Raw genomic sequence first — 23,125 nt, 5'->3', positions numbered from 1 at the left:
ATTTACAAAATGTTCATGCTGAAAATTAAAATGACTGTTTTGAAAACAAACACTTACAGGAGTTTGAGTTCCCTTTGCCTCTGAATTCTTTCCTTTTTTTTCTCTGAAAAGCACACACAAAACATGTTCCCTATCAGCTCTGGATAGTAAAAAGGGTTTTAAAAGTCCAAATAGCTTTCTGTTGAAAAGTTTTGTTTTCGAAAAGAATGCTTTTTGCAGAGTTAAATTCTTCCGGATTTTAATGGCAGTATCTAATTGCAGGATGTGCTCTACTATTTTACCTGATCTATTTTTTGGTGAGGTTTCCTCATGGCCCTTGGGAGGACGTTTACCAGGCTGCATTGTGCACTCCTACACTTATGCAGATTCTGTGCTTGCACCTAAAAAGGGTGGGGGGGGGGAAATGAATGCAAAGAAGTTGTAGCTGCTGCAAGTTTGGGGTTGACAAGTTGATTTCTGACACTTTTTTTTTTTTTTTTTTTTCACTGCCAGCATAGAGTATAACTGAGTCTTTGAACAGCACCATGTAGCTCATTAACCTCAGGGAACAGAGATCAGTGGCTTCAGCCTGAAAAGTCTCCTTGGTACAGGCCAGTGAAGGCTATGATAGTGACACGCTCATTTCTGTGTGCCTTTTGTTTCTTCTGGCTTAGAAAACAGCACTTTTTAAAACCATACTAAGCTTACCCAAAGTGAAGGTGAAACAAAGGCATCTGTTCCCTAAACTTGTACTGATTTTAACTAAATCATTTTCCCTTCACACCATAGGTTTGCTGGTCTGTGTGTAAACAAAATATAATTTTATAAGATTGGGTAATGGGACTTACTTACTTTCCATCTCTTGTTGTACTGGAGCGTCCCATTAGCGAGTCAGAGTGACGTTCCCCTCCACACCTCTCCTCCCAGTTAGACCTTTGTGGTTGTCATCATAACTGGAGGACAGCAGGTTTTGTTAGTCAGCTGCCATTTTGGTAAATGTGGATGCGAGAACGCAGGCATTTGATTTGTATGGAGATAAACAGCATTAATAATCATGTTTCAGTCCAGCAGTTTTAAATCAGCAAGTCAGCCTGTTCTTGGCAGCTCATATCCTGAGCTGTCTCCTTCCAGGTTTCAAAACAAAATGCCATTTGTGAAAGTGATGTTAAAACAGCCGTTCTTCTGTGTGTGCACCAGCACTGAACTTGTGTCTGGGGCTGGTCAAACCAGCTGAGCTCCAACAAAAACATTTCTGATTGCACTGCTGTGCCTAAAAACCAAAAAGCCTTCCTGCATTTCATCCACTGAAAGACAAGCAGGGAACTATTACCACGGGGAAGAAAATGCAAGCATTTCTATTCTTCTTCTCATCTCCAAAAACCATGGCTGTAACATCTTGTGTTGGTGATAGGGTTCTACAAACCAAGTTTGCAGCATTATACTTCATGCTTGTCTTAAAACCTTTGCTCCCGGAGTCCATTGGTTACAGAACCCCTGTCTCTTTCTCTTGCTTTTTATTTAAGTCCTACGTACAACACTTTACACAAAAATCTTTATGATAGGAAGAGTGCATACCAAAATCTCAACAAACAGGTGAAGATGAATCAAAGAGTGTAATATTAAAAATCATAATTTTCAAGTAAATACTGCAAATTATGAACGTCTTTCTTGTGATTTAAGAATGCCTATATAGAGTTTATTATTTCTTACCAAAGAGTCCTTGACAGTGCATCCAGCTTGCTTTGCCCCATTTCAAAGTTGTTCTAAAATATTTTGATTTATGGCTAATCATCAGGTTTCATGACTTAGGAACAAAACGAATAACAAGAGCAACTAAAGCAAAAATTGGCGTGGAATCATAGAATCATTTCAGTTTAAGATCGAGTCCAACCACGAGCCTAACACTGCCAAGTTACCACTAAACCATAACCCTCAGCACTGCATCTACACCTCTTTTGAATACCTCCAGGGATGGAAACTCAACCACTTCCCTGGGCAGCCTGTTCCAATGCTTAATAACACTTCCTGTGAAGAATTGTTCGTAGTATCCAACCTCAACCTCCCCTGCTGCGATTTGAGGCCATTTCCTCTGTCCTGTCACCTGTGACTTGGGACATGAGACCAACTCACACCTCTCTACATCCTCCTTTCCTGATTTCTTACACCCAGGGATCAAGAGCTCTTGTGCTCTAAGGAAAGTGTCCTTAAAGATCTGCCAGCTCTCTTCCATTCCTTTGTCCCTGAGGGCAGTTTCCCAGGCAGTCCGTATTGACTAACTCCTTGAACAGCTGGAATTTTGCTTTCCTAAAATTCACGGTCCTGACTTTACTCTTCCCCTGACCTGTATCCCTCAGGATGGTGAACTCCACCGGTGCATGATCAGTGCGGCCCAGGCTGCTTCCCATCTTGATGTCATCAGTTCGCTCACTTGCGTTGGTATCAGTCTCCTGTGGTGGGGCTGTCTATTCCCTTCCTTAAGAAATTATCTTCCATGGACTCCAGGAGTCTCCTGTATTGCCTACAGCTCACTGTGCTGTTTTTCCAGCAGATGTCAGGGTGGTTGAAGTCCCCCAGCAGGATGAGACCTGCGAGAAAGATACCGCCTGTAGCTGGAGCAAGAAGGCTTTGTCATTAGGCTCCCCTTGACGGGGTGGTCTGTAGCAGACACCAACCACAGGGTTCCCTTTGTTGCCTTGGTCTCCAATTCTTACCCACAGGCTTTCAGCCTGCTCGTGGCTGTTCCTCAGAGATGGCTCTTCACACTTTTTCCATTTCTTGATGTAAAAGGCAACGCCTCCACCCCTCCTTCCTTGCCTGTCGTTTCTGAACAGCATGCAGCCACCAATAGCAACACTCCAGGCATGGGGTTCGTCCCACCAGACTTCAGTAACATCAACCAGGTCTTTTCATACCTCTCCAGACACAGACAAATAGTTGCCCTTTCTTTATTGGTCCGCAATTTCACGTTACATCTGAATTTATTGTGTGTGCCATGTTTCTCCTTTGTTCCCTTGTAATGCTGATAAGCTGGGCTGCATTACTTTAATGGCCCAGGGCTGTTGCTGGGTTGTTTGCAGCCCTGGCACCTCCAGTATCACGGAATCACAGAATCATGAAATTGGAAGGGACCCTCAAGAAATCATCAGCCCAACTCCCCTGCCAAAGCATGGTTGCCCAGGGCACATCACTCAGGAGCATCCAGGTGGGTCTTGAAGATCTCCAGAGAAGGGGACTCCACACCCTCCCTGGGCAGCCTGTTCCAGGGCTCTGGCACTCTCGCCAGAAAGAAGTTTTTCCTCATATTTGAGTGAAACTTCCTATGTTCTACCTTGTGCCTGTTGCCCCTCATCCTGTCATTGGAAACCACTGAAAAGAGTCCAGCTCCATCCTCCCTCAACCCAGCCTTTAGATACTTATAAGCATTAATAAGGTCTCCCCTCAGCCTTCTCTTCTCCAGGCTAAAGAGCCCCAGCTCTTTGAGCCTTTCCTCATCAGGGAGATGCTCCAATCCCTTAATCATCTTTGTTGCCCTATCACCCCATGCCTGCCATTTCAAAGTCTCTGCTGTCATTCTACAACTGTACTGTTCAGTGATTTTATTCTGGGTTTATAGTTAGTTTCCTCTGCACAGAAATATTTTCATTTAAAGGCTCTTAGCTGGAGAAACATACAGAAAAGTGTTGCAGTAATAGGCATTGCACCACCCAGCTGTGCAAAGTGAGCTAAAGAGGGTCAGGGGAAGCATTACCTGGTTGTTACCTGCTGAGAGAGCTATGCAAGACAAATGAAAGCTCCCAGGCTGGCCAGGACAAAGCCAGGCAAGACTGAAGGCCTTGCAGACTTCATACAAACCCATGGGCTCTCACTAGTTATGGCAATATCTCATTTATTAGTGATTTCTGATTAATTCTCCATTTGGTTCCTAATTCCACCTGTTTGAATTTATTCTTTGGTCTCTATAGTTCTGTGTTTACAGAGTTCCTCCTAAGGTTGTGGATTTTTTTTTTTTAATTTGTGTAGATGGCTTAAATGCATGTTAGGACTTAATTAGTACTGCGTATCTTTTCACTGGGTTTAATGGGAGAGCCCTTTCTCTATAGTGGGCCATTGACTAAGGCAAGTTTGTGTCATGTTGTTAATGAGCATATTAAACAGCATGGGTCTGGTGTGCGTCGGACAGGGGACCCAATTACCACGGTGGCTGTTGTGTCCCTGGGGCTCTGCTTGGCTGCCAGCAGTGAATGGGGTTTAGACCTACTTTTCTTTTGTAATCTTTAGCATTGTTTGCCAGCTTGAGTCTTTTGCCTCATTATTATTTTTTCTTTTCACCTTTTCAACCTTCTTATAAGTCTTAGGCAAAGTTTTTGAACTTCACAGTTCTCATGTTTTCCTTATCTTGGCATTTTTTATCTCCCAATGTGTTGTTCATCCTCTTAGCAGCTTATCTTTTCTGTTTCAGTTAAACCATGCTTACAGTGCTCTGTGGCAAATAATGTGTGCCTTTCTTTTTAACCCTTCTTCTGTTGTTTCTTCTGGCGCTTTCCTTATCTGCCTCCCTCCTCTCTCCACTTACTTGCATTAATATTTTCCTCATAGAAATCCCAGTATTTCTGTCTCAACATTCTACCTTTTCTGAAAACCTTGTCTGCTGACAAGACTTCTACTTGCCCTTTATCTATAAAGAGATTATGTTAGCGGCAGAAGAACCAAACCAACCCAGTGTTCAAAGTAGCTTAGTTAATTCCATGAGTCTGTGTGTTAACCCAGCGCTCGCTCATGGTTTAGCTGGAAGACTCACTTCTGTCTCCAGCAAAAAATGCACAGTTGGCTCCTCTGCTGGCCTAAGCCCCCATAATTTGATTTGAGTTGGTGGTAGTGAAGAGGGCTGATTGTCTGTAGTGGTCACATGAACGTTTGGAAAAAGATTCTAGAACATAAATTGTTTTCTAATTATTTTGGTGGATTACCTGGACTGGCAACAATCTGCTAGATTATTCCAGAGGGAAGCAAACTTCTGTTGATTGGAATTTATTCCAGTTGCCCTTGTGCACATTTATCCTTGGTAAGCAAATTCAAATCTGATGGCAGAAACACAGCTATGGCAATATAGAAGGCTTTGTTTTTATACCCTGTGTGAGCTTTCTGGCACATTCGTTTCAGGAAGAGTTCGCTTTCATTGCTGTGACCATATGGATGATACCAGGAAGGAGAGTTGAGATGTGGACTAAGACTGAAGTTGTGCCTGCCTTTGGTTTCTGGCTGGTTCAGGCTGCAAACTTCAGAAGCTGAGGTTTTGTTCAGAGGAACACACCCTGCTGATATCACTTGTGTTGATTTTTAATTATGTTTTCACATGGGAATGCTGAGCTAAAATTGTCTAAGGTCTGCGAGGAGCCCTTCTAAAACAGAGATGTACAAGCAAGTATTTTATTCTTGTCTCTTGCTTTCTGTACAGGGTAGGATTTCCTCCAAGAAGTGTCCTGGATGAAATATCTAGATCAAGTTGCCTTTTCCTGTCTCTTATAAAACCCTGCCTGATGACAGAGGACGTGCTAGCTTAACATTGGGATGGATTTTATTCCTCTGACAGCAGTGTCTTGATAAAAAGCAAATGTGAAGTCTCACCCAGCTGAAGTCACTGGCAGCCACTGACAGCAGCCAGACTGTCCCGGTACCGATCCAAAAGTCATGGAACTCCTTCTTAACACATCTTAAGGGTTTTTGGTTTAGTTCTGCTATGTCCACAGATCAGCACTGAAAGAGACAGATCATTGGAAAAAGGAGCGTCTAATATTGCATTTGGACAGTGAACCTGCAGGTGGCTTATAATGTCTGTGGGGCTTCTTTGACGCTGTAATTTGTGTGGATACTACCATGGTGAAAACAGTGTGTGGAAAGAGTTGGTAGCCCTTTCAGCTCCCTAAGAGAGATGAGAACACGGTTACTTTTATTTGTATATCCAGTGAGAGATAGCTGAAGCGCTGATTGATTGCTCGAGTTAAAAGATGAGAAGAGGATATTAGCTCATGCTTATTAGCAGCCATTGCTCTGGTGGTGTATGTTTGGTATTATTGGCTAATTGTAGCCGTTGCAAGTGTGCTGAAATCTTTCCAAAGTTTTCCATACTAGAAATATGTGATGTGTTAATTCTGATACTTCACACAGCTTTTCTTTCTCAGAGTCCATCCTGCTGCTTGTCGTTATCACCAGCACTCTAAACACTTCCATTGCTTTGTTAGAGGAGACACGTTGTTGTTTTGCATCTTGGGCCTCAAATATCTCTTTGCAAACAGGTCCTGAAATTCGAAAGATCTTCTTGAAAGTAACCCTCAAGAGAACAAGGCTGTAAAGTAATTTATACTTCCAAAATACTTGAAAAGCACTATCATATGTTCCTGATTGTTTGGGGAAGCTGGCTGTGTTTAGCTGTCACAGTCATTCTCTTATGAGCAAATACCTCCCGTTGTGATAATTGTTGTATTACTTATCTTGGGACTCTTTTATGCCAATCATTATTATTGTGAGCTTTGCTCCATGGGACTGAACTCATTACAGTGGATCTCCTCCTCCCCACTGTCATCCATCTCTCTGTCAATTTCCTGCTGTTTTTTTTTCCTTTGTGCCAGGAGGTGGAGGGAGGTGGGGTTTGGAGACATTCCACTTTTGTCAGTAGGAGCAGGTAAAAATGTTCAGCTACTGCACGTAAGGAGGGGTCCTTTGGGTCCAATTCGTATTCGTCAGCACTGAGAGAGGTCATTGCATGCTCGTTAATACCAGATCAGAGGATTGCCAAGCGGTGGTCAGTCCATCTGGGTGAGGTGGTGGCCCTGTGACTCCCATTCTGCTGAATTCACTGGCTTTTTTGTGGCTTTTTAACAGCTGTAGGATGACAGGCAATACTTGATTCGGGATGCAGCCTGACAATGTAGTCAACCAGTGATCTTCCTTTTAATAATTCTCACTTACGGCTATGCTCAGTACCTGAACAAGGCATGGAGACACGCAGCTCTTGTGCCCTCGATCCAAATATTGGCAGACTGAAAGCTGCATTTGTACTTAAACTGGGACACGCTCTTAGCTTCTGGTGAACTCTGTTATTTGTGGAAGTTTTATCCCTGCCTTTGAAAAGTTCAGCCCTGGCCGTTTTTATGGCAGCTGTGCTCTCTGCAGACATCATTAATGCATCCGACTGCAAGAGGAGCAGAAGCATCTCCCTGTGGATGTACCTGGCACTGGCAGTGGAGGGCAACAATTTGGTCTGTCTTTGGCCACTTTTAAATGATGAGCAGCTGAGACCAACTGGGCGAATAAAGTCTCACAGACCCATTTTATGCCTGATCTACAGACCTTGGGTGTCTTTTGCAACACTTCCTGTGGAGAAGTGGACATAGGTGAAAGCAGCTTTGTGTTTTGGAGGAATCAGGATCAGATCCTCGTCTACTCGCCAAAGTCAGGAAGACCAATAAAAGAAAGGCAAGGAGACAGGTTTACATCTTTTTACTTACTGTTACGACTATTCAAGAGTGGAAGTGGAAGCTTGTTCGTGCAGCTCCCTAAATGGTCACTTCCTCGGTTTTCATAGGAAAAGATGACCCACCTAGCGAGGTGGCTTATCCAGTGGTGTACCACTCTAGGAATCTGGATCCTTGCAGTGCTGTCCTGGACGCTGACCTAGAGTTTGCAGAACTGAAAGAAAAAGCACAACTAAAAACCGTCCTGAGAAGAAATGAGATGTGCCGGGGAGTGGTGGTGAAGAGACAGGACGAGGAACTTCCAAACTGAAGGACAAAAAACAGGAGAGAGAAAATGAGATGGAACATGTGAATTGGGAGAGAGTAAAATTTAAGAATGGTTTTGCCACGAAATAGTAAGTTAAAAGTGACATGCAGTACCAAAAAGCCAAAACCACTCTTGAGGAAGCAAATGCTGGAAGAGGATGAGCTGTTGAAGGGTGCCGTACAGGAGAAAAGGCCGTTAGGACTGAAAATCAGGGACTGAGCACCCACCTCTACTCCCTGCCAGACAGACAGACAGACAGAGGGACAGACACACACCCCCCGTACAGTAGCTATAAAAGGGTCCAGCAGCAGCCTAAACAATGGTATGAGGGATGCAAATCCTGAAAGAGAAGGTGCAGGCTCAGGAGACTGTTGAGAGGAGGTGAAAAAGTTAAGTGCAGCATTACTGGGGCAATGCAATGCCTAATCACAGCTGTTACTGCAGCTCCTGCCAAAAGGGGGGACAGGGTGGACAGGGACCTGTGGTTTGACCTGCTTCAACCCCATCCTTCAGCCAGAGCAGCCGAAGGTCACAAGTCCCCGTGCTGCTGTTAACGAGCTACTTGGAATCTTCAAAGTGAATTTTAGAGCACCCTTTGCTGCCATAAAATGAGGAGGTTGAGGAATAAGGGAAGGAAGGGAGATGTGCCATCAGAGACATATCAAGTTGTTAGAAAACTACTGAGCTGACCGCAGGCTTGGCTGCAAAATTAGGTCCTTTAAATAAAAATATGTGCACTGAATGGCTTCTTAAATAAGAAAGAAGTATATGCCTTACCATGGCTGAATGAGAAAACGCTGTGCAAGCTTCCACTACGGCTGCTCAGTGGGTGGCTGTAAAAGCTGGGTTAGATGTATCCCCTGCAGCCACAAATCATCATCCTGGGGAAGTGCATTGACTTCTGCAAGCTTTGAAAGGAATATCAAATGATGAAATGTTGCACCGGAGGAAAGAGTATGTGCCAAATAAAAGCATATTTGGGTTAGAAGAGATTGTCAAGCTCTGCCTGTGGTCCTCTAAACCAGTGGTCTCTGAAGTGGGGCACATGCACTGCAACGGGTGCGTAACAGAGTCCATTGGGGTGTGGAAGAAAATATTCTTATACCATTAATAAATATTTAGAAGAGTGTTTGTTTCATCTTTAGCTCATCCTTTTTAATTTCTATTTGTTTGTATGCTTTATAATTTACATAATATATGGGTACAGTAGTACCTGTATATGATTTATAAATTACATACACGGGGAGGGAGAAGTGGGATCATAATTTTTTTACTGATACAGATTTACAATCACAAAAGCTTGGGGAGTGTTGTTCTGAGCAATGGCTGTGGACAAGACCTGCATGTTGACCAGTCTGCATACAGAATAGCTGTGGTGAATGGTCTTGCCCAGGAGGGCATCTAATTTTAAGCCCTGTAAATATGTGAACTGCATGTCCTGAGGCAGAACCTTAGTAAGAGAAATAGGAGTGTTTGGGGGGAAAATAAATGATTGCAAGCTGAAGAAAAATTCTTAGGGCTGGAAAAGACAAAAAGGCAGTACAAACTACTACCTTTGCAGACGGTGATTTCCCACTTTGCTCGAGAAAAGTGGTGTTAAAAGTGTGTGTGGGGGAAGAAGGTTGCAGCAGGTACCTTTGTTTAGCGTGAAGAAGCAGTGGGGGGAATTGAAACAGTGGGGCAGTGCTTCAGTAAGGGTCATACTGGGCCTTTTGGTGGAGATCAGTACAAGAAAAGAAAGAAAACCTGGTGCCCCCAACCTCTTGGTCTCAGCCTACAGCCACCTCTTGTGTTTCTGCGGCTTGCACAAAGGAAAAACGTGGAGAGTGGGGAAAGCCTGCCCTTCTGGTGGAATTAAGAGTTAATGAGGGGTTGATGAGCAGTTGGTGAATCATAGGGTTGCCTAGGTTGGAAGGGACCTTTCAGGTCATCGAGTCCAACCATCAACCTTAACACTTGACAAAAAGAAGAGTGGATGTGCCTGGGAGCTGCTGTGTACTGTTACGTGTATTGGTACAACAGAAGATGCTGGACATTGAGTGGAGACTGTGGCATCTGCTTTTCTAAGGATGAAAATAGTGAAAGAGAGTGAGGGGCTAAGGACTTGGTTAGAGCAGGAGCAAAGAGAGAAAGAAGAGATGCACATAGACGTGGAAGAAAGGTGCTGTGATTGTGAAGGTGCAGCAGCAGCATCACACCGACGGTGAGAAGCAGCCGGGCAGCACAGCTACAAACCAGGTTGGCGGGCAATACACAGAAACCAGTTTAGTCTGAAACAACCAGTTCAGTCTGAAACAACCTGTTTGGTTGGGAACGGGCAGTAACCCAGGGCTTGCAGGATGGTGGGCTGCTGCAGAGGGGCAGATGGTGGCCCACAATGGAAGCAAGAGCCCCCAGCCTGGTGTGAGCTGCACATGTAGGGGTGCAAGGAGTAAGAAGTGTGGAGTTTGTGGCTCTGTAGTTCCTCTAGCACACCTTCCAGAGCATTTTGGAAGAAAAGGCAGAAACATTTACAAAGAATGTTTAAGTACATTCAGAGACAAAGCACCTAGAATAAAACAAGGGAATCAAGCACAGAAAACGCCAGCAATACCTATATGAAAATAAAGAGTTTGCACTCTGCAATCTCTGCTGGTTTTGTCTTCCATAGTATAGAAGAATATATAATCCGTTCCAACAGCATGGATATTGTTAACTTGACATTTCTTAGCTTTGCTTTCACTGTTTTTGTTTTGTTTGCATTGTCATATATGCACATACATGAACAGACCTATGCAATACTTCTCCTATAGGTCAGTTGTCATGGCTGAGGTGACAACAAGAGAAAAATACAAACAAAGGGAAGCAGAAAAATGGATCAAACTTAAAAGCAGGTTACTCTTCCAAAGACCTATCTTTGTGAGATTATACTTCCTATTATTAATAGTGATCATGCTTAATAGATAAGTAAGATATGAATGCAGTGTTTCAGTATGCAATCAAAAAAAGGTGTGTGTATGTGTGTGTGTATACATATCTAGAGAAATGCATTTTTTAGATGTCATGTTTTGAGCACTACAAGCAGCAGCTGTGGAACAGCTGTCTAGAACTGTTTCCCTTGACAAACTGAGTTTTAAGAGATTGCATAAGTATAGCTTTATAACATTGTGAATGGGGTGACTGCACCTTTGTCTAACACTGTATTGGGGATATTTTTAAAAAGCAGTGTGTAGATCAGTGGCCCTCAGATGGGCTGAAAAGAACAGATGGTAAAAACTGGCTTTCTCTGTTACAGCAAACGCTGTGCTTGTGTATGATATGCCCGTTTTTTGGAAAGGATTTTTTCATTTTTAAAGAGCTGGTCAGGTGATCTAGGAAAATTGGTATAATGGTATTTTAGAGGTGAGAGCTGTGCATCATCCAAGAAGGGCTATTAAACAAGACAGCGATTTCATTAGGATGGCAGCAAACAGTGCAGGGCGAGATGGGCATGTTTGTATGCCTATGTTAGCTTTTAGTGTTTAAATGACTGTTTAATCATATTTTGACCAAGTTCGATTATGAAATTGTTTATTTGCAGTCATCATCTGTCATGCAATGTGTAGGCTGTATTTGAGCATAAATGAATTTGTATGCACATATACACTCATATGCACATGTCCACAAAATATTATAAACTAACTTTTTGTATACAATTTACTTGGTACTAGGTGTATATGTTGTGAAAACTCTGTTAACACATTACGCTCTTAGAGGTAACATGGTCTCAGCTACAGGAATGTCAGAATTCAGCTTTGTAGCCTGTAGTTGTCATTGTATTTGTAAGTTTTGTTGTTTGTGCAGACTGTATTGGATTTAAAAATCAAATGTTTAACAGGTCAAGCAATGGCCATGTGAGCTCCTCTGGGGCCTGAATTGGTGTCATGAGATGAAATCACACAGGGAAGAGCACAGTTCTCCAAGAAGGCCAGTACTTGGCCCTGTTCAGGAGCTTAACTTCATAGAAGGGTTTGCAACCACCTTGCTGGATTTGTTGGTGAAAGCCTATGTTTTGCAGTCTATCAAAAGCTGAGGGATTGAGGTTGTGGCCTTGTAGCTAGAAAAATGCTATATTGCTTTTTTTAACAACAGAACACAAGTTCTGAACTAGTTCTGCGAGGACAAGGATTTGTCAGATCTGCATTGTCAGGGCTTGGCTTGGCTTGCCTGAAGCTTTGTTCTCTTCTTTTTAACTGAAACAGCAATTGTCTAACAAAGTGGTAGCTGTTATCTAAGCAGTTTCAGCTTTAGCTTACTTTTACATGGTTGTATAATGAAGTGCCTATTTTTGTAATGATTTTCATACATTTCTCCACCTAATAGGTAGAACTAACAAGTCACTGTTCTGTGCAAAATGAACCATCTAAACCTTGGATAAAAATGCAGCATGGAGGAGAATGGTCATGGGATAATAGCAGGGGCCTTAAAACTGTGGGCACAAGGTGGTACCAAAGCCAAGGGAGCTACAGCCAACCAGCCCATCAATGGTCAGTTACTGGTCCCCATAGGAATGCTGGTTTTAGGTGTTCCAAAAAGAGCAGAGAAAGAATGTGTAAATTCTCCCCTATATAGCAAATCTGAATGTGAATGTGAAAAGGAATTGCAGAACAGTGTAGAACAACCAACTACAAGCTATGTTAGAAAACGATTAAAAATTAGCCCAACTGGATCCTAGACTAAAAAACGAATAAGCTCCCACCCTCAGCATTGATGCCTCCTAAGCTCTTGGAGAAGAGTTTAGGACAGTGACAGTTTGCCATAACCCTCTCTCCATCCCAGATTAACGCCATCAGCCACAGGACTCAGGGAGGGGTCTGTGGTGAGCATCACACCACAGAGAACGGAGAAGTATTACAAAGTCTATTAAAAGATTTCTGACTATTCCAAAATGTTTTTATTATACTTTGCAACATTTTCTTATTTTCTTTTTTCCTTCTTCTTTTATGCTAATAAATAGATCTGGACTAATAACAGTTATTTTATTAGGTTGTTAAGATATCAGGTAGTCTAACAGTGAAATTTTAAACTCTTAACTTTTCATTCAGGTTGTGTTTCTGAGGCCCACATTAACTGCGTGAGCTTTAGTACAACACTGTCAGACAAATTCAGCCTGTAGGGTCTATACCTACTTCCCTTGGCCACATAATGAACACAGATAAAAAGGGAAAAGCAAAAAATTAGGGTTATTTTTCTTTTCCCCATTCATTTTATTTTGTTGGGGTTTTTTTTTGCTATTAAGGAGTGCTTCTACAGTAGTGTTTTTTATGAGGGAACAGAGCAGATATTCCAGAAATCCTTTGTACTCTGCCTTTGCAAGGGATGAAGGTGAAGGTGATGCTTACAGATGAGGTGAATGGATAAAATCTCCACATAAGATTGAGTTTGCTGCCAGGTTTGCAGGGGCAGGAGTCCTTGCAGTCCTTGTGTATCTCTGGCAGCTCCACTGCCAATGTGAATACCAGAATATCAGAGGAGCAAGGGAATGTGCCTCTGGATCTCATCACCAATGGCTGTGGTGTGGTCAGGCAGTTGCTTGTTTACTTTCATAATATTACAGCTTACAATCAATACTCACATAGTTTTGCTTGCTTGGCCCTGAGGGGACAAAATGAATGCATTTTTTTCTGTGTAGAGTCCACTGGTTGCTGCCTGTTCCAAGCCTAGTGTTTACTATTGGCTCACCATGATTTTGAGTTGAAATTTTCAATGCAGCATTCATTCCCTGAAAAAAAAAAATTGGAAAGAAACAGAAGCATATTACTCACCCAGTGTTTCTTCCCTCACCCTGTCTAACACAGCTGTACTCTGTTCAGCTCAGCTCAATATTCCCGCTGTTTTATCTTTACACTATTACCTGTATGAAGGCTCTCCAGAAGCGTTGGCTTCCTAAGTTGTCATAGCAGGAAAGCAGGAGGAGAGGGGTCTGGAAATTTCCTTGGAGATATCTGAAGCTTCATATTAGTTGGCACTTTGCGCAAGCCTCTTCCACCAGATAAAAGAGAAGGATATTCCTTCTGCAAGTAAAGGGCAAGTTCCTCCTGGAAGTGAAAAGGACATAACTCAATGGTTGCACTCAAATGTGTGAATCACTGTCTTGCTTGGACTGAGGCTCAGCAGCGATGGCATACACAAAGACCTTCCAGCATCTAGTCTTGAAATATGTTTTTAATATTGGGATTCCCAAAACTCTTTCTGTGTATAGCTGTGAAACTCTATTACAGATAAAGAACCATTACATTTGATTCTTGCTGACACGTATACAACTAATTGGTTGTTTAGAAGCTCAATAGATTTCAGTAGGATCGTTGACGAATGATCTTTTGAAAATCAAAAAAAATCAACAGTAGACTTTTTCTGGAGTAATGTATGGGTTTTCATCTGATTGATGGACATTTCTTTGGACAATTTTTTTCTTATATTAAAATAAATTATTTTAGTAATATTAAAATCTTCTGCAAAACCCTAAGAAATTTGGGAGGGAAAAGGAGAAGTGTTCTCTAGAATCTATTTTAACCCTATCCCTTTATTAGAGTAGACAGAATTTTCAGTCTTGTGGTTTCCCATCGCAGGCAAACCTTATTGTCTGTTCTCCTCATCTGCCCTCCATCCATTGCAGTTTTTCTGTAGCTCATCCAGTTTTCCTGTCCTCTGCACTGTTGTGTTGTTACCCTTTGTATTCCACAGCCTGGTGTTCCAAAACTTGAGGTTTTCTTTTGTTTTCTTCTTTCTCTTTGGTGTCTTCCTCTTTTTCCACCAGTTAATTGTGATAGGAGCCTGAGGAGACGGCTGCTCAGGTTTTTTCCTCTTTTCCTCTTGAAGCTGCCCCGAGTGTCCCCAGTGCTTCCTGTCAGTGCTTTGCGTGGAGAGGCACCAAATGCAATGGAATTGGTTTCAAAGGATGAATTTCAGTCACAAGCCTGTCATGATATCAGGGAGGTCATACTTTAATATTTGGTTTCCAGCCTAAGCTTTGCAAGACTGTCTGCTGTAAATTAAAAGGGGCCTTGACTATTTTCTTTGTAGGTCGTGCCAATGCAACAGTGAAATTAGAACTCTATACAATATTTTAAGACTGGTGATTTAGCGTAGAGCTAAACAGAGTACCTGTGTCTCAAGCCCAGGATTGATTAATTCACTCAGTTGCAGTTCTGGATCTTGAATATGTTACTTTGGGAACTGTAGACTGCTATATTTTCATTAAACTGATCATATTACTGATCTGTGGAATTCAAGAGTCCCTTATGTCTATGAACAACTCCTTTATTGCTGACCACACCTGCCAGTTCATTGCTATAAATGTCCTTAAAGATACATGGAGTTTTGTCCAGTTGGAAGTAAAAGAAATGAGTGAGTGCCTTTTGCATTTGTCCAGAGAAGCTCACAAGGCAAATTAATTAGTCTGAATCAAGATGATGTGCCTTCAGGTGGATGAGTAAAGGTCAGAAATGGCCTTTTTCTTTTGCCCAAGATAAAGAACAAATACTTCATTTAGATGTACTTTAACGTTTAAAGGGATGAAATGAGAGCTAGAACAATTTGCTTTTTTGAGTTAAATGAAAGTTAGGAGCAGGATCAGTCTTGTAAATTGCATGGATAAATTCAGTGATTTGGGGTTTGTGTTTGGTTTCTTTTTCAGAGACTGCATGTTACTTTTTTTAAAGAATTTCCTAATGAATCTCGTTATCAGATTCCTTCTTCAGTTATCATGCACTGGTAATCCTTTTGCAAGACAGAGAGAAGCATTATCAGCTGTAGCAGGTTAAACTTTTTATTCACATGGTTTTGCTGAGGTGACACCACATTTTAGAGGGTGCCATTCAAAGCAACGCTCAGTAAGTCAGTGATACACTAGACATTTTTGCGAGGAATTCAATGCCTTGCCAAACGAAACAGAACGACCACAGTGACACTGTCAGACCTCTGGGACACGGGAAGGTTTGCAGGTGTGAGGTTGTGGGTTTCACTCTCCTCCCTGCAGTGGGAAGTTGTTTCCTGGCCTCTGCCGGGCTGACACAACACTTGAACGCTCTTGAAGATGTTAAGTGGCGCGGATCCCTTATCAGTCTGCCCGCCTGTAGGTTTTATACTGCTGCTTATCACTCAGACACAGGATCATTTTCCACATGAAGCCAGTGGCGAGGGAAAACATCCCTAGCAGAATTCTTAAACTCCCTGGCGCTTACTTTCCTCGGTGGATCTGATCCTGCTTTGCCACCAGGGATCCAGCAACACATTTTTAAGAGGTGGCTGTTCACGTAGCTCTCTTCGTAAGGAGGTGGGGGTTATATCACGGGTCATCATTTCAGATGTGCAGTGAACTATATTACATAGGTATCATTGTTTGCCATAAAATGGTTAGCTAGTACGGGTGCAGAAAATGTTAAAACGTGACCTCTGCTAGCGGGAAAAGGTCAGAACTCTCATCAGAGAAAGTGTTTTTCTGGCTTAATAGTCAAATGCTGCGAAATTGTCTATTGTGATGGTGAGCGTGTGTGCGGGTTCATTTTGTGTATTGGTGGCAGACTTTTTCTTCTTTTGCTCGCTATCATTAGTGAAATGTAATTAGTTTGTCGTCATTGAGTCTGTGGAGACATGCGTGAGGAGCACTTTCACTGACAAGCCAATTTCTTTGAATGGCTGTAGCTTAAATAGAAACTAGTTATTTATTCTGTTAGGGAAGTTTGTAATAAATTTGATTCTGTGGTGAGATCTAGATCCAGTGAAATGAGCTCCAGTAAACTCAGCTCCTGCCTCATCTCTCAGCTCCTCTACTCAGTCTCACAGCAAAGCAGGGAGTTGTGCTCCTGACCAGTCTTGAAACTTAGAACACACATTTGTTCATGGTCAGCTACTAGGCAATTTATTTAACAACTGAAAATCAAGTGTGACTCAACCACGTTAGTCAGGGTTTGGGCATACGGTGCCATCAGTCTGACACCACGCTCCTGGTGTGGTGGCCGTGGTGGTGTTGGTGACTCTGCCTCTCACTTCATGCTGGATGGGCTAAAGGGTTCTTTGATGACAGGAAGCCAGAGCCAGGTGAATAAGAATTCTCCCAAATGAATAATGACAGGAACAGAAGAAATAGTCTAAAGTTGGGGCAGGGGTGGTTTAGATTAGATATTAGAAAGAATTACTTTCCTGAGAGGGTGGTCAGGCACTGGAACAGCCTGCCTAGGGAGGTGGTGGAGTCGCCATCCCTGGAGGTATTTAAGAAACATGTAGACACGGAACTTCAGTGCATGCTCTAGTGCCCGGGATTGTTGGTTTATGTCCGTGGGTGGGTTTTTTTTGTTGTTTTTTGGGGGTTTTTTTTGTGGTTGGACTCTATGATCCCAAAGGTCCCTTCCAACCATGAATATTCTGTGATTCTCCGATCTCTGCATTTGTGTATTAATAGACTTCTGCAAAAGTTATATACTTGTTCGTTAGTAAATAAAAAGGTGGGTGTCTTGCCTCTTGCTTGTGTTAGCGTGCTTTTCCATGGGTCAAGGGAGCAGTGATCCAAAGGATCAGAAGCAGTGTGTTCTGGCTCATTGAGACAGCAAACTGAGGGCCAGTTGCCTGGTACCTTCTAATTGTTGCAGATGTGGTGCTGTTTTCTTAGCTTTACTGCCCTTATGCAGGAACACCAAGCAAAGGGTCTGTGTTATGTTTGGATGCCAAGGCAGACAGACCAAATCACAAGCAGGTCATTATGCTACAGTGTCATTTGGACTTTTCCTCACACAATTTGGATTTTGGAATGATTCATGCCGTTAGTCAGTGTTTCTGATTACTTTGAAAGTGTCTGTAATTTAGCCAGGAAAACATTAAATAGCCATGATTGCCTTTTGCGGGAAAAATCTTACCTTTATTCCTTGGGCCCTTTTGTATCTATTGGTTAGGTTTATATGGAAAAGAGCTTTGGGAAGGACATTTTAGCCCTCTGTTTTCCCGTTGCAGCCAGTTCAAACTCACATGCAGGTTCCCTGGTTCCCCTTTGGACGTGGCCAGGGGTGAAGTTGTGCAGAGAGGACACGAGGCTTGGTCACGTCTTGGTGTATGTTTGATCGGTGCTTCTGCAGAGTTGTGGTGTGCGTTCTGTCGTGGTCTCCGTGGCACACTAAGAGAAACCTCTATTACTTAAATGTACAGTGAGAGCTGCATAGTTGTTGTGTGGGAATTAGCAAGTACATTTCAAGTGCAGAGTGTATAGTCGAGTGGATAGAGCACTTGACAGGAGTCTGAGAATAATACCTCTTTCTTCAGCCTAGACATTGAGTCATTGTGTGATGTCTGGCAAATTGCTTCAACTCTTTCTGTCTTTGTTTCCCCCACAGGAAATAGAGGACTGTGCTTTAGAATGAGATCTGTAAGAGCTCGTGTAGTAAATAATGGTTATAATGATACAGTTCTCTGCAAAAGCTTGGATAATAATCTTCAGCAGTGGCATTAGTTTGAATTTGTTTTCTTAACTGAATGGAGGTTTGGCAAATTGATCCTTGATGGACTGGTGCAGAAGTTTTAGTGATTTATTTTTTCTTACTGGTAAACAGAATTCTTATTTTAATGAGAAAGAAGGTCTTTTAATTTGAAGCCTATTGCCAACAGAGGGTTGCAGATTGTTAATGCAAGGTTAAACCAATTTACAAATGAGTGAACACTTGCATTTTAAGTGTCTTTAACATTGTTACAGAAACACCACAGTTGTGCTCCTCCTAATACAACATTTACATTTTATTTTGAAACAGAACGCTAGCTGCTGCTGAAAAGATGGTCTAGGTAAAGAGGGATGGAACAAGCCTTTTTTTTTTTGTGCTTGCATCACATCCTGGTACCAATCGATCACCTCTGGTGTCAGCAGGTCTGGGATTCTGCCATGGAGGGATGTGCCAGCCGCCGTTCCTGCGTTTCAGGCTGGCACTCTCCGAGCTAATGGCAAAACAAACCTGCACCGGTATTGTTTAAATGGAATACGGGTGTAAAACCTGTGATAAACGGTGCCCGTTAGCTTTTCTGGATTGCTGATTTTAGTATTTTCCACAAGTGCCCAGTTATCCGCTGCAGCAATAAGTGAAGGCATAAGGTTGTTCATCTTCTCGTCCCGCCTATGCAGGACAGAGTATGAAAAACATGAGGGTGACCGCTGTCTCCTGAGGAATGGTCAAGGAATTAATTGGTTTGAGCGCTGATAACACAGAACAATGATAGCTGCACTGTGGCTGCTGCAGGAGCTGTGCTATAGAGGCTCAGCAAACGCTCATTTGTCCTAGATATGTCCTTTTTGCTGTCTGCTACGTGCTCACATAAAAAGCTTTAGAGCATACCTGAATGGGGCTTTTATAAATTCTTCTGCTGGTTAGTAACCTGTAAGAAAATACCTATTTTTAGAGCATTCTTCTTTCCTCCATTCTTTGACTCTCATTCCTCTTTTTTCCCCTGGATGGATCCCTGCGGCAAGAAAATCTCTTCAGCTTGAATTCTTTTTTTCTTTGCTGTCCCTTTCAGTTAATTTTCAATTCATTATGTATATTCTATGACTTCGCTTGTTCTCCCAGGAGATGTCAGACAATAACCTCCTATGCTGTAGTTCAGGGCCTTTCTGAAAATGCGTGTGGGGTAAATTGAGCAAGATGAGAACTAACTAATGATAATTAATTCACAAATGTTGTGTTATACAATTATATATATTGTTTAAAGCATAGAAACACCTCATCGTACAAGAGCTCCAGATTATCAATATTCCCTCTACAGTGGTCCCTAATTAGTTAGAAGAGGTTTGGCCAATTCCACTGTCTTGCAATGCTCACATAGCAGGACTTAAAAGGTCACAGCTAGCGGGATCTAAAAAGCCTCTCCTAGTTTTGCTAACATTATTTCCTTAACAATTGGGTCAAATTGAAAAAAAAAATGAAAAATGCAGAAGGCAGCACCAGATGCTGATATTGTAGCTGTTATTTCCCGTTGCTTTGGTCAGAGGCTTTGCACTATGCAAATTTGCTCAATGCGAAGAGATCTTCATGGATCATAAACAGGACTGTCACTAAACACTTGTTTTACATTTTATTACGATTCCCCGGTTCTTTGGGCAAAAGTGGGTTATCTCTGACTGCTCTGCGGACTGAAGCATCTAGGGATTGCTGTAATCTCTGTTTTGCTGTCTGTGTCCCTAGAGGACTCACTGCCAGCTGGAGAGAGACAAAAGATGGTTCTCCCACCAAGATCACACTGTTCCTCCCCTTTCCTCTTCTGTCGAGTGAGCTGATGAAAAGACCTGCTATGACAAGCACGGGCTAGCTGGGAGTTTTCCCACAACCTGGGAATTAGCTGGCCTGATCAGGCAACTGTTTGGTCTCTGACTATTTATGTCTGACACAAATGTGTCATCACACAGGAGAGAGGCTGACATGTAAAATGCTCTCCCATAGGCAATACAGTTTTTTAAACCAGTGGTACACAATAAGCCTAAAAGAACAGAGATAGCGATACATATTTATAGCATCAGGAGTCCTCTAGCATTAAATTAGGCAATTCTATGTGAGTACTAAGAACCCTCTGCTAGCCTGTGCTTTCAGTCATTGTTTCTTGTTCAGTCAACGTTCCTCACATTCTTGGGTTGCCTTGCAGCCCTCTGCTTTGGTTAGAACAGACAGCAGCCTCAGCTGTTGGAACTGAAGGCATGGCTCGAAGGTACAGGGCAGTGTTATGGAAAACCTTGTTTGTTTCTCAGCTTGATCTGGGAAAGCTTTCACGAAGGTGCTGAGGTATTAACATCTTTGCCCTAAGCCATTTGAAAAACAGGATTTGCAAAAAAAGGTGCTGACAGTGTATCTCTAGGATACAAAAGGAGTTTAGTGGTATAATGCTCTGTAAGCTGCTCTAACTCTTTAACCTACTATTCTACCAGGCACCATGTGTTTGGCAAGTTAAAGGGAGGGACACATGGCGCAGGAGCCAGGGGCATGAAAAATGTTGTTAAAAACGGAATTACTGGAAATTTTTTCCACAGCCCAAATGGGGTTGGATTACCTTGTCTTTTTGGTTTTTTTCCTTTATAACAATGACACTAATCTCTAAGGTAAAACCCATTTTATCTCCTAAGTGAAGTTGAAGCATGTTTGGAAAACCAGGCATTTTGAAAATCCAGAACATTTGTGTTTTCAGAACTGGGATGCAGTGTAGGATGGGAGTGTCTGAAGTGTGTCACAGGTAACATTTCCTGAATATTTTATTTGACCTGGAATAGCATTTTTCAGTGCCTAATAGTTCTGAAACCATTCTGACACAGGATCACTGTCGGAGTCTCTATAGCTGTGCTGTGCCTAGGACAGTATTACCAAAACCGTCATGTATATGTTGTGTGTTTTACAGCTCTCAGGTCAAATTGTGAAGAGCTGAGATAATAAGTACATGAAGTAATTAGAAGTTCATGGGTGGCAAGACAGGAGCCTGCATCACGGTGCAGGTGGCAAGCTCTAGCAGCTGATCCAGCTCCTCAATCGGGCTTGGTAACCTCTGCTGAACCCGGTTCTCTGATAATAGTATTTCTCCCAGTAACCCTGCTGAGAGCTGGTGAGAAAGCACTGACCCCATGGTGAACCCCACAGGCTCCATATGCCAAGGCCTGAATTGCCACCCAGATGCCAGTGAGGTCAAAGATCCAGGGGAAGATGTTGTGAAAAGCATCCTCTGGAAAATACAGCAGCTTTCACCGCCTTCCTCCCCCCAGCCCTGTCCGGCGGAGATGCTCGTGGTCAGGGCAGAGGTTTCTGTGTCAGGGCTGGAAGTGAGGTTCCTAAATCTCTGCTCTTGCTTGGTGTGTTCATGTTAAAACTGATAGCGAAGGATTTTTGTTCTTTTCTGTGTCTCACCCTCCTCCTGGCAGCTCTGCGCTACGTGCTGCTTTCCCAGCCCCTTTGTCCTTGCTAGCCTCTTCCTCTCTCTAAAATCATCTAAGCCAGACTTCGCTTCTTGATGTGTTACCTCATGCATACAGAAAAGCACATGCACTCCCAGTACAAATTCTCCATGTTAATCTTCCCTCCTTTCCTTCTTTTTGTGCTGCAAAGAGATTAAGTGAGCGCGCTATAACCTTATGTTAATTAGAATAGCCAGTAGCCCAAAGTAATGCTAAGTAGGTAGAGTTTTGTGGGTTAATGTAGGGATTTATTGCAGGCTAGAAGGGCTCTGCAACAAGGGCCCAGCCCTTCATCGCATTTTTGTTGCACTTGCTTGTTAGGGTTTTTTTGGTGTGTAAGACATGCTATCATCTTGAGCAGGTCACACTTCATGCGGATAAACGTTTTGATCATGTGTACAATTAATGTACTCCTAAGCGTGTTCTTTTAAAATACAAGTTCACCATCCCATTTCCAAGACCCCTTGATTTAACAAGCCACTGTAGGCAGAACAGTGGGTTAAAAATGTGATTTTACAATCCTGGGGAAGAAGCCTTTGCTTGGGAGTGGAGTGTAATTTAGGAAAACAGTTGCATTCCTTATAGCTCTTTGCTCTATAGATGATGTATCTTGTAACCTGTTTCTGTCTCTTGCTTTTGAGCTGCAAAGGGAGTGCCTTAATAGGGTATTTTTTATGACTGTAAGTGAGACCTTGGTGTTCATTTTAGTCTATTTCCCTGGTCCAATATGTCAGTGCTCAATGTTACAAACCTCGTTGTGTTAAATGTGGAGTTTGCCAAAAGAAGGGAAACATACTGACTTACATTTTTCCTTTTATTTTTTAGGATAGTAACGTTTTGAACAGTGCCTCCCCAAGAAGTGTGATGAGAAATGGCTTTAGGAAACAATACCCAGAGAAGTTACTCCATCATCCCCTGCTTCATTTTTGTTGAGGTGAGTACAGCCTTCAGTTGCTAAGCCTGCATGGAAGGCAGCTCTGCCCTGCAGGAATTAAGTCATGTGTGAGCCATTTTGTTTATAAGAAAGAACGCTTTCTTACTTGATAACATGAATATCCATCTTCATACTTAGTGCCACCAAGCACCCCTGAAAAGAGTCCTGCATGAGATAGTCAGATCTTTGGTACCAGCGTGCAAGAACAAGTAGATGCTGTGTTTTCAAGACTTGTCTGTACCCAGTTTGCCAGCTTGTCCTGTGGTATATGGGAGAGAACAGGCTGTGGTTGCAGGTGTAGGTCAGCAGCAGGTGATTGCTCATCTTCCCGTCTTTCCTCAGACCTGTATCCATCTTGCTCTGCAGAAGGACTAGACCTAGACTAGAAATGTCAAATCTCATGGACTTAGGCTTAGGAAGCAACACTCAGCTCTGATTTCACTTCAGGTGGAACACAAAATTTAGATGAGGCATGCCTATCTTTTCCGTGTGTTGAAGGAGCTTGGCAGGCACAG

At 42.6% G+C, this 23,125-nt stretch overlaps 1 protein-coding gene across 2 annotated transcripts in view; it reads left to right on the top strand.

The window, feature by feature from the left end:
* PLPPR1 (phospholipid phosphatase related 1) overlaps positions 1-23,125 on the top strand; it is a 138,766-nt gene that overhangs the window by 44,013 nt on the left and 71,628 nt on the right. For both annotated transcript variants that reach the window (XM_014952006.1, XM_014952005.1), the window contains exon 2: positions 22,502-22,610. In XM_014952006.1, coding sequence (XP_014807492.1) covers positions 22,548-22,610 — 63 coding nt within the window. In that variant the 5' untranslated portion in view covers positions 22,502-22,547. The remainder of the gene's footprint in view (positions 1-22,501; positions 22,611-23,125) is intronic.

Source organism: Calidris pugnax, unplaced genomic scaffold, assembly GCF_001431845.1.
Source record: "Calidris pugnax isolate Ruff unplaced genomic scaffold, ASM143184v1 scaffold216, whole genome shotgun sequence".
Classification (NCBI taxonomy): Eukaryota; Metazoa; Chordata; class Aves; order Charadriiformes; family Scolopacidae; genus Calidris; species Calidris pugnax.
The sequence above is the reverse complement of the archived record's forward strand: the minus strand, read 5'-3'. Positions and strand labels throughout refer to the sequence as shown.